Genomic DNA, 15,000 nt, shown 5'->3' on the forward strand with positions numbered 1-15,000 from the left:
TTCAAATGTTGATGATATATGGATGCTTTTTATTTTATTTTTCTCTTCTTTTGTGTCTGAGCCGGTTTTTGTTTCTCACGTTCTGAAAATTGCAAAATAAAATATATATATATTTTTAAAAAAAAAGCATTTCCACACAGGCAAAGTGACAGCAGAGTGGAGATCACATGGCCTGAGAGGAATATCAGCATATTATTATCATATCATTATCATATCATTATCATATCATTATCATATCATTACATCATTATCATATCATTACATCATTATGGTATCATCATCGCTCGTGTTGCCTTACCTCAGTCTTCAGAGACAGACCACTGTTGAAGAAGATGACCGAGACGGCAACGTATGCTACTGTAATCTCTGGTTTCAACGGACCTGAGAGAGAGACACAGAGAGAGAGAGAGAGAGAGAGGGAGAGAGAGAGAGAGAGACACACAGAGAGAGAGAGAGACAGAGAGAGAGAGAGAGTAGGGGAGAGAGAGGGAGAGAGAGAGAGATGGAGAGAGAGGAGGGGAGAGAAAGAAAGATGGAGAGAGAGAGAGGAGGGGAGAGAAAGAAAGATGGAGAGAGAGAGGAGGGGAGAGAAAGAGAGATGGAGAGAGAGAGAGGAGGGGAGAGAAAGAGAGATGATTGTATTGTAACCATGCTAACAGTGTTCCATGCTGTATCAATACTAAAGTGGTAACCATGGTAACAGCCTCTCATCCCGCAGAAGGTAGTACAGTGGTAACCATGGTAACAACAGTCCCATCCAGAATAGAACGCAACAGTGAGCGCACACTATTTCTGCTTCTCCGGTTCCAGGAAGTTCATTTCCCGTTCACTTCCCCATTGATACTCAGAAAATCCTGATATGAAGAGTTTTAAGCCTGGAACCAGTTAGCAGATGAATCGTTACCAAGAAACATTTTATTCCGAGCAAGCAAGAAAAGGCAAAAAATAAAAAGTAAAACTCGTGCCTTTTTTTGACTGTTTTCCACTTTTCTGTGCTGTTGCTCTGAATCAGCTGTTCTATGGTCACGATTCATCTTGTAGTTGGTTGGCTTGGTTCCTTATTTAAGGATTTTCTGAAACGTCAATGGAGAACTGCAATGGAAATTCACTTCCTGGAAGCAGAGCCCTTCAAAAATGGGCGCGCACGCTAGGGATGGGCATCGAATTTCGAATTTTTGAATAATCATTGTTATTATCAAGGTCGACTTTTATTATTGAAAGTCGAAATTTGATTTTTTTTTTTTTTTTTTTTTTGTGAGTGAAATGTTGCATTGTCTCCCCTGATTCTAAGTATAGTCGAATCGCTTGGTTTGAGCAAGTAAAACAATTTTTATAAGCATTTTAAGCAAGGTTTATGGAAAAATGAATGGCGGATGAAATCCCATGAAGAGGGAGAGGGGGTGACTTTGGCACCCCTTTGGCACTCAGACCTGAGCCTACTAAATATTTAATGAACCACTCATGATTGTCAAAACTGTTTTTTATTTTCGAAAATGTCATTGTCATGTAACATGTTCTTTACTTCAGTGGTGCAATGCTTCTTTGAGCTAAAAATCCACAGCAGAAGCTTTTTATATTAATTAATAAAGCCTTAGACTTAGAATCAGGGGAGACAATGCAACATTTCACTCACAATTTTTTTTTTTTTTTTTTTTTCGATTAAAAGTCGACTTTGGCCAGCGAATTTCGAATAGTGTTTTTGCTAGAAATGCCCATCGCTAGCGCACGCACTGTTGAGCTATCTAGTACTACAGTGGTAACCGTGGTAACAGTCAACGCCGAGGAAGGCCTTTGGCTGAAACGTTCGTTGTTGCTGCTGCCCGGTTTTGAGGAACTATTAAAACCTGTGAAAGGACATTTGGTGTGCTGGCTTTTTCTCACTACTGAACCGTGGTAACAGTCCCATCCTTCAGTACTATCACAGTGGTAACCGTGGTAACAGTCCCATCCTTCAGTACTACCACAGTGGTAACCGTGGTAACGGTCCCATCCTTCAGTACTACCACAGTGGTAACCGTGGTAACAGTCCCATCCTTCAGTACTACCACAGTGGTAACCGTGGTAACAGTCCCATCCTTCAGTACTACCACAGTGGTAACCGTGGTAACAGTCCCATCCTTCAGTACTACCACAGTGGTAACTGTGGTAACAGTCCCATCCTTCAGTACTACCACAGTGGTAACCGTGGTAACAGTCCCATCCTTCAGTACTACCACAGTGGTAACCGTGGTAACAGTCCCATCCTTCAGTACTACCACAGTGGTAACCGTGGTAACAGTCCCATCCTTCAGTACTACTACAGTGGTAACCGTGGTAACAGTCCCATCCTTCAGTGCTACCACAGTGGTAACTGTGGTAACGGTTCCCTTTCTCACCCAGAGTGTTTCCATCTGGGATTCAACTGCTAACCTTCTGGTCACAAGCCTGCCTGACAGACAGCTGCTGCCTTCAGGTGCTGTCGGAAAAGCCGTATTAATGATTTGCATGCACATGAACAACCCGACAAACTGGTCAATTTAAGTTTTCTACAAGACTGAGACAGGGGACAGAGAGCATGTAAATACACATTTAGCTGCATATAAGCATGCAAGTAACTGATGGTAACAATTGTGCCATTTATTACTGTGTGTATAACATTATAATTGTTTGGCATCCCACATAGTATTTCTCTCTATACACATTCTATTTTCAGTCTTTGTTCAACTTGAAGTTGACTTGTCACATATTTTGGTTTTAGAAGTGACATTACAGGCCTGGTTTCCTCCTATCATCAGCCTCCAATAAACAACTGTTGTTACTTGTTGTAACTTGTTACCGGTCAATTTTTGTTTGTTTGTTACTTCTTATCAAAACACCCTGAATGTGTGACGAATCGTATTTACAACTTCCGACCTCTGAAGTAGGACTTTGAGGAGCACCTGAAGGCAGCATGAGATGAGAAGTATCCTGCCAGTAGCAGAACAGTAGCTTATCTAATCTACACGATAAGATGTGTGGGTGCATCTGAGGAGGCTGTAGGCTGGACTCTCTCTCTCTCTCTCTGTCACACACACACACACACACACACACACACACACACACACACACACACACACACACACACACACACACACACACAATCAGTGTTGATTGTACCATATGTTCTCATAAAATCAAATCAAACCTTTATTGACAGACAGTCCATAGATGTCACATACACAATTACAAAGGACACAAAGCACGTAAGAGCACAATAAAAGAACAAAGTACATTCATACTCATTCATACCAGAGTTTCCACATATGTGACTGGTATCTCACAGTGCTTAGCCCAGGATCATAATGTGACTGGTATCTCACAGTGCTTAGCCCAGGATCACTGAGCAACTTAATGATGACATTCTGAGACACGTTCAATCTACAGATGAACCTGTACCTCAGATTTCTCAGGAGCGCCTGGAAAGTGGCCACCCCCGCCTTACAGAACAGCTCACTAGCACTGCTCCACCTGGGCTTTTTCAGCAAGATGCGCATGCAGTCATTATTCACCTTATTCTTTGCCCACACATGGACGCTTCCGCATTACGTCATTTCGTAATAGTATTTCCGTGTTGACTTGCCAAAAACTCCGCAGGCAAGATGGCTGCGCACACTCCGCTCCTAAAGTGACAAAATTACTCCCCCATAAACTAACATATCTTGGCCAATACGTATGTAACATACAAAATAAAACAACCCGTAATATCTTAATTTTATGTAGAATGCAGAGGACATGTAACTGTTTAGTTAAACTTGCATTCCAGGAATATTGTGCTCTTAAGATGACGTTAGTGGAGTCGAGGCTGTTGCGTCCTGAAACCCACTAGCGTAACCTATGTGCGATTCGAAATAACGCATCCGAGATAGAAACGTTATGAATATAGCCACGTTATAAACAACAAACTAACGCTGGTGATCCGTATGGAATCAGTGTTACTCGAAATGGTTAACGGTTATATCAATTTGGTCATTCAGTGGCATTTTACTGCCATATAACATAACTAACTAGTGGCTAATATTATTAGCCACTAGTGGCCTTCGCAACTAGCACTGAACCGGAAGAACAAATACATTTGCGTTGAACGCGGAAGAGAGAAAAAGTGGGCGTGGTGAATAAGGTGAATAGGCAACCTGAAGTTTATGGATGCTCGCCTTCTTAAACTTTACCCACAAGGGGGCAGTATAGATTCAAGGTTCAAGGTTCAAGGTTTCTTTATTAGTACCCGAGGGTAAAATAGTTATGCAGACGGGAAGTTCAGCTGTCCAGAAGATAAAAACAAAACATACGAAATCACAAGACATCAAACAAGCATCATTACAATAGAGCACATTAAAATACAGTAAGATCAAAGTAAAACCATGATAAAGTGCTTTGTGACAGGACACTAGAGTGCTGAAAGACTAAAGTGCTTCTGCACACGCTTGTGCGCGCACACTCGTGCACGCACGCACATACACACACACACACACACACACACACACACACACACACATAGCTACTCATGAGACGCTCAGAGTGTCATGTATGTGAGGAGTAAGAATGAGAAATAAAACAAAGAAATCCTCCTGTAACAGCTTTGTTTAGCAGTGCAATGGCAGCAGGTACAAAAGTGCTTTTGTAGCGTTTGGTCCTACAGCGAGGGACCGCAAACCGCCGGCCAGAGCGAAGGAGCTGGAATTCACTGTGTAAGGGATGGGAACAGTGTTGTAGAGTAGAGCTGGCCTTACACTGCAGCTGTGAGCAGTAGATAGCTGACAGGTTGAGTTGAGGCTCACCTATAAGCTTACTAGCCCACTTCACAATTTGGTTCAGAGCGTTTCTGTTTTTCAGTGACAGGTTACCAAACCATGACACAAGAGAGAAGGACAGGATCGATTCAACATAGGCCCGGTAAAAGAGGCTCAGCATGGTTTTGTCTATGTGAAGACGGGACAGTTTTCTCAGGCAATAGAGACGTTGATGACCCTTTTTGCACACTGCCTCACAGTTCTTCTCAAAGGTCAGCTTAGAGTCTATGACTGTGCCGAGGTACTTGTAGCTGTCTACACAGTCCACGGCCTGGCCTTTAATGACCGTGGTAGGCCTGTCGCCGGTGCGGGTTCTAAAATCAATAACCATGTCTTTAGTTTTGGAAATGTTCAGCTGCAGAAAAGACTCATCGCACCAGCTGACAAAATCATCAATGACAGGGCCATGACTGGACTCATGTTCACCAAGCAGGCTGACAATGACTGTGTCGTCTGCAAATGTAAGTAGGGTCCTGTTTGCGTGCTTACTCTGGCACATGTTTGTGTACAGGATATAGAGCAGAGCTGAGAGTACACAGCATTGAGGTGAGCCGGTAGAGGAACGTAAAAAGTCAGATAAAAAGTCATTCACTTTGACTTGCTGTGATCTGTTTGTTAAAAACAGGGGGTACAGTAAGCCCTAAAGAGTGTGATCTTAACATCATCAGAACAGGAGTGGAATTTCCTGACCAACATGTTAGCCTGAATGTATAACACACGTCGCTGTCTATACATATCGTCATCATCACCCATGTGGTCAGTGATGAAGTGGCCCAGATATTTAGTTTGATCACAGACACATAGAGCATGCTCAGACAAATGAAAAACAGGAAAAGCAAGATCCCGGTCCTCTTTCATTCTACAGATCATAACAACACTCTTCTTAGCATTGTATTTCACATCAAATTGGGCCCCGTATTCAGAACAGATATTCAGCAGTTGTTGAAACCCAGTGCTGCTGGGGGAGAAGATCATAGAAGACCTCATGGCGTTAACGTCCTTTCATCTCCATCCCTTCAAGCCTCGCTCTCTGATATGACATTGACTGCGTTTACATGGACTTGAGTATCCCGGTTATGAGGCTTATCCCGGTTTTGATCATATTGAGGGATATGGCGTTTACATGGAAGAGAGAGAAAGCAGGTTACTCATATCCCTGTATACATGATCAGTACTAGTATCCCGGTTACTGATTACTGCATGCTACTTGCGCATGCGCCCGTGATCTTTACAATACAAACCGGCGTCATTATTATTATTATTATTATATTTTCGCTTGTATTGGCTGTGTGTGACATCATTCACCTTTTTTGGGCCAAGACTGTGTGGGATTCCCTTGGATTCCGTCTTCACGGTGGTCTGTCCCCGTTTGCGTCGGTCTGTCCCCGTTTCATTTTAGTCACAACACCTTCGTCCTGTATAGTCTGTACACTACAGACTTGAATAGGTCAGCATTTCGATGCTTTCTAGCTGCCAAGTATTTAATTCTTACATCACCGAAAGACAAAACTTGGCAAAACTCCATTTCCTCATCGCTCCAGAAGTGAGACTTGGCTGAAGCCGCGCCTGCGCAGGTAGTCTGCTGCGGTCAGAAAGCAGGATAAGGTGTATACATGCAGCAGTATCCCGGGTTCTTTCGGAGTACTCCACCTCGCATAACCGGCTTTCTCAAAACCGGGATAAGGGCTTATCCAGCTTTCTGAAACCGGGATATGATGTTTACATGCGCAAACACAAAAACGGGATACTCCAAAACCCTGACAGTAACCGGGATACTCAAGTCCATGTAAACGCAGTCAGTGTGTTTATATTGTGTGAACATTTGGTTTCTTTAACCTACTCCTCTATGACAGTGAACTGAATAGCTTTGGGTTGTTGTGGACAAAACAAGACGTTTGAGGAGAACAGAAGAGAACAGGAAAAATGGCGGCTGGCTGACTAGACGCACGTTAACCTGCTCCGCCACTGACTGATAAAGATCTCTTCCTAAACCTGCAATCAAGACTCTATACTCACATGCAGTAAAAAGAAATGAAACGGTAATGACGGGTCAAAAAAAGATTGCAAAGAAGAAGACCCAAAGCCGAACGACACGCCAATCTAAACTGTCGGAGTTCGTAGCAACAGGCTCTACTGCTAGCGACGAAGCTAAAGCTAAAGCTAGCTCCACTGGGGAAATGGCTGAGGCTAACAGCCCACATGAGGACTCAGCGACGGATACTAGCTACAACAATGACCAGGCGCCTGCCGAAGAGTCTGCTGGTGTCTCGGCAACCATTCTGGCGGCCATCGACAACATGAAAGCGGAGTTTTCGACCAGATTCGACGGTGTATTGGCCGCTATCGAAAATGTCAGGAAAGACATCACTGACTGCGCCGAGCGAGTCACACAAGCAGAGACTAGGATTTCAACAACTGAAGACAACGTCACCGCTCTCCAATCCCAAATACAATCTCTGGAAGGTAAAAATAAAGATTTGGAGGAAAAAGTACTGGACCTGGAAACAAGATCAAGACGTTCCAACCTACGGCTTGTTAATCTTCCCGAGGGAGCAGAGGGCGAAGACGCATGCTCATACCTTGAGAGCTGGATACCAGAAGCCGTGGGTTTGCCTGCCTCCACCAAATTCACTATCGAGAGAGCGCACCGAATCGGCCTGAGAACAGAGCGCAACGCTTCCCCCAGAACAGTCATAATGAAGTTTCTGATTTATAGAGACAAAGAGATGGTGTTAAGAGCGGCCATGAAGAAGGGTGATATCCTCTACAACAACCAGCGAGTCAGGTTCTACCAGGACATGGCAGCAGGTATACACAAGAAGCAAAAGGAGTTTGATGAGGCGAGACGCCAACTTCGATCAATGGGGCTTCGTTGTGGTATGATCCCTACCGCCCGCCTGATTGTGACATATAAGGAACAGCCACGCATCTTTAATAATCCCAGCGACGCTGAGGACTTCATCAGACAGATCAAACGGGACGGTCAGTGACTTAACGTTGCAGTGGGGAACGCAACCTACAGGTAATACCTACTTGGGCTGGAAACAGCGAAGAAACGTAATGGACTACTCAACGGAGCTCGCGTATTTACAAGCTCTATGCACCTAGCTTAGAGGTGTCTATTAGGCTACATGATCACCTGGGACTGCCTAAAGACGTTGAAATCGTTTCAATCCCAGAAGGAGAATAAAAAAAAAAAAAAAAAAAGAGAAATGTTATAATTTTGACTTTAAAATGAGAATATATTAATTTCCTGCTAATTAAATGTTTTTTGCAGATCATCCAACATGCTATTGGGAACTATCTATTTGCAGAGTGCTAAAATCCCATGTTTTTTTTTTGTTTTTTTTTAGCCTTTCTCTTCCTCCTCTCTTCATCACATTTTTGCTGTTGTCTTGTTTGTTTGTTTGTTTTTCTTTTGCTATTTGAGTAGAGGGGGGGGGCATAGTCTTTTCTTATTTCCTTCTTTTCATGATGCTCAAGGAAAAGAGTATTGCCATACAGTGGCGCGGCAGGTTGAGGTTACACTTATTTTATGTTGGTCTACAGCATAGCCATGTTCTGTGTGTGTGTGTGTGTGTGTGTGTGTGTGTGTGTGTGTGTGTGTGTGTGTGTGTGTGTGTGTGTGTGTGTGTGTGGCACGCGCGCACACACACACACACACACACTGTGTGCGTGCGTGTGCGCGCGCTCGGGTGCGTGTGTGTGTGGGGGGGGGGGGATATGCATGCTCTTGTGGAGCTCAGCTCTGGTCAGCTTTTATATCTTTGTTTTTGTTCTGTTTTGTGTGTGTGTGTGTGTGTGTGTGTGTGTGTGTGTGTGTGTGTGTGTGCGCGTGTGTGTGTGTACTCCAATTTGCTGCACGGTGTACCTGTAATTCTTTTTTTGTCTATAAATGCCTGCTTCTCAGAATAACATCCAGTTGGGGGGTAGGGATATAAAAATAGTAACATGGAATGTCAAGGGGCTAGGTAAGCAAGTCAAAAGAGAGAAGGTGTTTAAGCACCTTAACTCGCTGTCTGCGAATATCATCCTTTTGCAGGAAACTCATGTCATGTCAACGCAACAACATAAGCTGAGGTGCAACTGGGTTTCCCAGGTCTACCAAGCATCATTTTCATCCCACGCTCGCGGTGTTGCCATCCTCTTCAACAAAAACACTCCTTTCCAGCTCACCTCCATCACCTCAGATCCTTTTGGAAGGTACATTTTAATTTCTGGCACTATTGATTCTTTTCCGTTAACTTTACTTAATATTTATGGTCCCAACACAGACGAACCCACCTTTTTCAAAAATGTTTTTGATTTACTTCCTGATGCTAATTACTCGAATATCATAATCGGAGGTGATTTGAATTGCTACCTAGATCCACACTTAGACAGATTATCTTCACGCCCACCCCCACATATTTCATCAGTACAGGTCTTAAACAGTTTGATTAAATCTAGAAATCTGGTTGATGTCTGGAGGATTCACCACCCCACTGATAGGGAATACTCATTCTACTCTCATGTACACACGTCCTATAGCAGAATAGATTACTTTTTAATAGACTCTCAATTGCTTTCCCACGTCACTGACACCAAATACCATAACAGACTGATTTCTGATCATAGCCCCTTGACATTGTCCCTAAGTCTCTCTCTCCCCAAACAGACTCATTCTTGGCGTTTTAATACCTCCCTGCTCGCTGAGGGGAAGTTCATAGAGTATATCACCTCTAAATTGATATGCTTTATGGAATTCAACGATAACGGCGAAGTCTCAGATTCCATACTATGGGAAACACTTAAAGCTGTCATCCGTGGAGACATAATCTCATATGAATCCGCTGCCAGAAAGGAGAGACGGAGTCGATTATTAGAGATTGAGAACACTCTCCCCGCCCTTGAAGCGACATACCAGGTCTCGAAATCATCTGAAGATTATAATAAAATACTGAAGCTAAAATATGAATACAACTGCATCCTGGGTGGTCAAATAAATACTCTCCTCTTCAAGTTGAGACAAAAACAATTTGAATTGGGAGATAAGCCAGAGGGGCTCCTGTCGCGCCAGCTTAAGGGCATTAAAGCCTCCAGGTCAATTCTTACTATTAAATCAAAGAGGGGCACCTTGCTGACGAACCCAAAAGAAATAAATGATCGTTTTAGGGAGTTTTACAGTGAACTCTATTCATCTAAGTATGATGCTGCTCAGTCTGATCTGAATGACTTCTTTGACCCTCTCGAAACACCCAAACTTAGCGATGCCGCCAGAGACGATTTAGATTCTGATTTCACACTGGAAGAAATAACATCTGCTATTAAATCATTCCCATCAGGCAAAGCGCCCGGACCGGATGGCTTTGGCGCTGAATTCTACAAGAAATTCTTTGACATTCTTGCCCCACTCCTCCTCAGAATGATATCCAGCTCTAAGAAAGATAATGCCTTACCTAAAACATTGTATGAAGCTAACATCTCCCTTATTTTAAAAAAGGGGAAGGAGGAAGTAGACCCGGCAAGCTACAGACCCATAGCGCTGCAGAACTTTGACAGAAAGATAATCACTAAAACGTTGGCCACCCGGTTAAATAAGCATTTGTCATCTATTATTCACCCCGACCAAACAGGATTCATTCCAAATAGGTTTTCGTTCTTTAACGTCAGACGTCTCCTCAATACTATATATACAGATTATAGTAAGACTAACGGCGCAGCTATTTTATCGCTTGATGCACAGAAGGCATTCGATCAGGTTGAGTGGCCTTATATGTTTGAGTCACTGCGTAGATTTGGGTTCGGCAAATCATTCATATCCTGGGTAAAGCTCATATATGCTAGTCCAACATGCTCAGTAATAACTAATGGCGACAAGTCAACTAGCTTTTCACTACTTCGCTCGGTCCAGCAGGGTTGCCCTCTCTCTCCGGCCCTCTTCGCTGTTGCACTTGAACCCCTAGCCCTAAAAATACGTAGTCACCCAAGCCTTGCCGGGCTGGAGGTTGGTGGGACTGAAACGCGTATCAGTTTGTATGCTGACGATATAATATTATATCTACATAACTCAGAAAAATCGATTCCCCCTCTCCTAGAACTAGTCACCTCCTTTAGTAAACTCTCTGGGTACACAATTAACTGGACAAAGAGTGACTTCATGCCTCTTTCTGATGTTTTCACTCCCGGTTTTCTGGAAAATCTCCCATTCAAACTGGCAAAGGATCACCTTACTTATCTTGGTTTGACCATACCCAGAGATCCGGAACTAATAGTTAAGTTGAATTTTGATGACTTTATTCTAAGACTCAAACAATGTATAGAAAATTGGAAAATTTTGCCTCTGTCTATGATTGGTCGGATAAATTCAATTAAGATGGTCTCACTTCCCCGGTTCCTCTATTTGTGTCAGAACCTCCCCATTTTTCTCACAGTGGCTTTTTTTACAAAACTGGACTCCATAATTATGTCTTACATCTGGAACTATAAGAATCATAGAATTTCAAAAATTCATTTGCAAAAACCCAAGTCTGAAGGAGGCCTGGCCTTACCAGTGTTTAGGCACTATTACTGGGCTGCTAATGTTAGAGCTCTAATGTTTTGGCTTCAAGGAACGCCTGGTGATCTGACTTCCGGGGCCCCCCTGTGGTTAAAAATGGAGGCCAGCTCTGTTGGCAACTCCTCACTGTCAGCTATATTGTTTGCTAAGTTAGATAACCCTGGGACCTTAGAAAATCCAAGCTTTGTTGTGAAAAACTCTGTTAGAATCCTAAACCAAATTAGGAATGTTTTGAATTTACCAGATGTTTCTGTTCACATGCCAATTTGTTTCAGTCACTCTTTTCTGCCCCCATGGTCAGACAGAAACTATCATGCCTGGAGTGAGAGGGGTCTAGTTTCCATCAAAGACTTATATATAGATGGCCATTTTGCATCCTTTGATCTACTGAAAAGGAAGTTTGAGCTGTCTAGTACCAACTGGCTCAGGTTTCTGCAACTTAGAAATTATGTTAGATCCAGGATTCACACCTTTGAAGTGCTCCCAAAGGAACATGCTTTCTTTGATGTATTGCTGAGCCCTCCTCACTCCAAATGTCTAATTTCCAGATTTGTATGCCTGTTTGATAATTGCACTACAGCCTCGACTGAGAGGATTAGAGAAGCGTGGCAGGGCGAACTCGGCATTGAGCTGTCTGACATTATATGGGATAGGAGCCTGTCTATGATACAACTCTGTTCAGTTAATAGTAGACACCAACTGATCCAATTTAAAGTCACTCACCGTCTCCACTATTCTAACCATAAGTTGCACAGGATTTATCCATCTGTCTCACCACTGTGTAACAGGTGTCATGTATCCGAGGGCACTTTGTCTCATGCTTTCTGGTTTTGTCCTTTACTGACTGGATTCTGGACCAAGGTATTCAACTGGTATTCTAAGGCCTACAGGATAGCCCTTCAGCCGGAAGCAGAGCTCGCCATCCTAGGCTGCTCGGAGTCCTCTCTGGACTTCCCCATAGCTGTGCAACAAGCTCTGGCACAGGGGACAATTGTTGCCAAGAAACAAATTTTGCAGGAATGGAAGTCCCCCTCTCCACCCTTCTTTCAGCGGTGGCTGGCGGATATGATTTCTGTTATACGGATGGAGAAACTCAGGTTCCTGAGGACCAACTCACTTGGAAAATTTGTTGTTGTTTGGGACCCGTTTCTGGCCTACCTCGATGTGGTCAGGGACGGCGGGTAATTCGCCTGACTGACCTCCCTTGGATCCCCCTATGCAGGATCCTATTCACAAGATTCATTTATTTTTGTTTTTCTATCTTTACAACAAAAATCACCATGTTGTAGCATTGGAGTGTGTGTGTACGCGCGTGTTTTTGTTGTCTGTTTTTGTTTTGTTTTATTTCTGTCGGAGTCTGTTTGTTCTGGTATAAAGGACCAGAAGGGGGAAAAAATTTAAGAGAAGAGAAATTTGCACCAAACAATCATGTAGTGCATCATGTCTTTGGAGATTGACCTTATTTTTCTTCTCACTTATTTTTTTTGGTTTATTCTTTCACCTTCTGTCACTGTCCAGACCAATGTTGTGTCTGAGCTGTCATGCTCTTGTTTTTGTTTGTTATAATCAGAAAAACCAAATAAAAATATTATTAAAAAAAAAGACGTTTGAGGACTTCATCTTGGGCATTTGGAAACACTGATCTCAATTTTTCACCATTTTCTGACATTTTATAGATCACTAACGGACAACTAATCTATTAATCAATAAACTAATCAACAGATTAATCAACAATGAAAATAATAATTTCAGCTGTAGGTCAGACCACACAAAACCACTGCTGTTTAGTCTACATGTAAATACACAACTACTTCACACGTAGCTATAGCTGCAAGTGCCAGAGCCAGAGCATGAGGACGGGGGGGCGTGTGTTGACATTGGCTGCTGAATGCAACGTGTCACTACAGCCAGGTAGGCACACACACACACACACACACACACACACACACACACACACACACACACACACACACACACACACACACACACACACACACACACACACACACACACACACACACACACACACACACACACACAGAGGAAGCCCTGTGCAAAATAGTTGAGCCACATGCAGTATATGTGCCAGCCTATCTTGTATGGTGAAGACGTCACCTCACCAAACACCATTTTAAAATTCGGCATTTTAACGTTGCCTCGCTTATGAGCAAACGTGCACACGTTGTTGAACATGAATTAACATCTCACAATAATCAACACGACCCACTCGTCAATTCGGCATTACATCCAGTACACAAGTCAGCACATAACATGTCATCATTTAGAATCAGCTCTCCTCTCTTTGTCATGATCTCATCCACGCTAACGTTCCACAACGCGCAGGGCGAGCAACGTGAACCCATCATACAAATTGAGATTTTATTGACGTGCATTGTTGTTTGGAGGAATCCCTGCATGCCGAATTATTCTGTGGTCTCTAATGGTTCATTTGAAGCCATTTGTAACGAGGTGTATACGAGACCCAATCTCCCCCCCAGACTCACCTCCACTGACGCCGAGGCTGGGCTGCAGTTTGGCGGATAAGATCACCGTCACTATCCCGATAATGAACCATTCCTTCCGTATCCTCTGCAGCAGGCCCATGGTGTTTCCCGCCGGGGGTCACCCCTCCTGGCCGGTTCCCCCTCGCCGTCACCAGGGACTGTGTGTCTGTCGCACCTGAGCCGCGGACCAGACTTTTTCACAACTCTTTCCCCCGTCAGGATGTGACTGTGTGTGAGCACGTAGAAACGGACCAGCAGCACGACTGGAGACACTTCCGCACACACGGGCGGACGCATAGATATCTATGGGCGGACGGGCCACACGCTACCGTAAAGAGCGCCGTAAATACGGGAGGAGACGCGCAGCAGATTTCTAGAGTGTGGGTGGGAACCATTGACAGTAAATATACTAAGCAAGAGGGGGTTGTAGCCATTTTAGTGGTACCACTAGGGGGTGCTAAAGCGAATGGTCCGGACCAGTTGGTGTGGTCGGTCAGTGTGTGTGTGTGTGTGTGTGTGCCCTCTGGTCTTGGTCGGTCACGTGGTCAGTGTGGTCCGTCACGTGGTCCGTCAGTGTTCCTTCTCGTCTTAATGCATGGTCAGTGTCTTGTCAGTTGTATGTCTGCCCTGGTATCTGTCACCTTTTTCACTACCAATGATTATGCATCCCTGTAGGCCTACTAAAGCCCAGCATTTTATAGGCCTAGTATGATCGAGTTGTATTAAACACACACACACACACACACACACACACACACACACACACACACACACACACACACACAGACACGGGAGAGTCAAGGTAATATTCAGTGTATCCATAATCCATATCTACAGTAAGTTTATTATTGTAGCTTTTATTGGCTGGGCTCTGATTGGCGTTCCCATGACGATAAGACTTCTTGATCTTGCTCCTCCTCTTCTGCTTCATCTCCTCGCTCTGTTCAACAGACACAACACATCAACAACCTGTCAACTCAGGGTATGCATTATACCTTTATCCTTTAAAGCTGCATTCAGCGATGTTTCTGTGTTAAAATAAGTGTTAAATGGCTCTATACTCTGACAGCAATCACTGAAATAGAGTGTTTGGTCAGTAACTTGGAACCGCCAACCCCCCACTCTCCTCTATCTCTACCCTGGGAAACGGAAG

At 43.8% G+C, this 15,000-nt stretch overlaps 2 protein-coding genes across 3 annotated transcripts in view; both read right to left on the reverse strand.

The window, feature by feature from the left end:
* Nucleotides 1-14,093, reverse strand: part of LOC310780067 (sodium/bile acid cotransporter 7-like) — a 36,094-nt gene extending 22,001 nt beyond the window's left edge. For both annotated transcript variants that reach the window (XM_083640608.1, XM_083640609.1), the window contains exons 1-2: nt 13,848-14,093; nt 299-381 (exon numbers count right to left, since the gene is read on the reverse strand). In XM_083640608.1, the coding sequence (XP_083496734.1) occupies nt 299-381; nt 13,848-13,947 (183 nt within the window). In that variant the 5' untranslated portion in view covers nt 13,948-14,093. The remainder of the gene's footprint in view (nt 1-298; nt 382-13,847) is intronic.
* Nucleotides 14,094-14,697: 604 nt separating this feature from the next.
* Nucleotides 14,698-15,000, reverse strand: part of ttc29 (tetratricopeptide repeat domain 29) — an 11,469-nt gene continuing 11,166 nt past the window's right edge. The window contains exon 12 of the mRNA XM_083640002.1: nt 14,698-14,787. Coding sequence (XP_083496128.1) covers nt 14,705-14,787 — 83 coding nt within the window. The 3' untranslated portion in view covers nt 14,698-14,704. The remainder of the gene's footprint in view (nt 14,788-15,000) is intronic.

Source organism: Poromitra crassiceps (genome assembly GCF_964638095.1).
Source record: "Poromitra crassiceps genome assembly, chromosome: 7".
NCBI classification, from domain to species: domain Eukaryota; kingdom Metazoa; phylum Chordata; class Actinopteri; order Beryciformes; family Melamphaidae; genus Poromitra; species Poromitra crassiceps.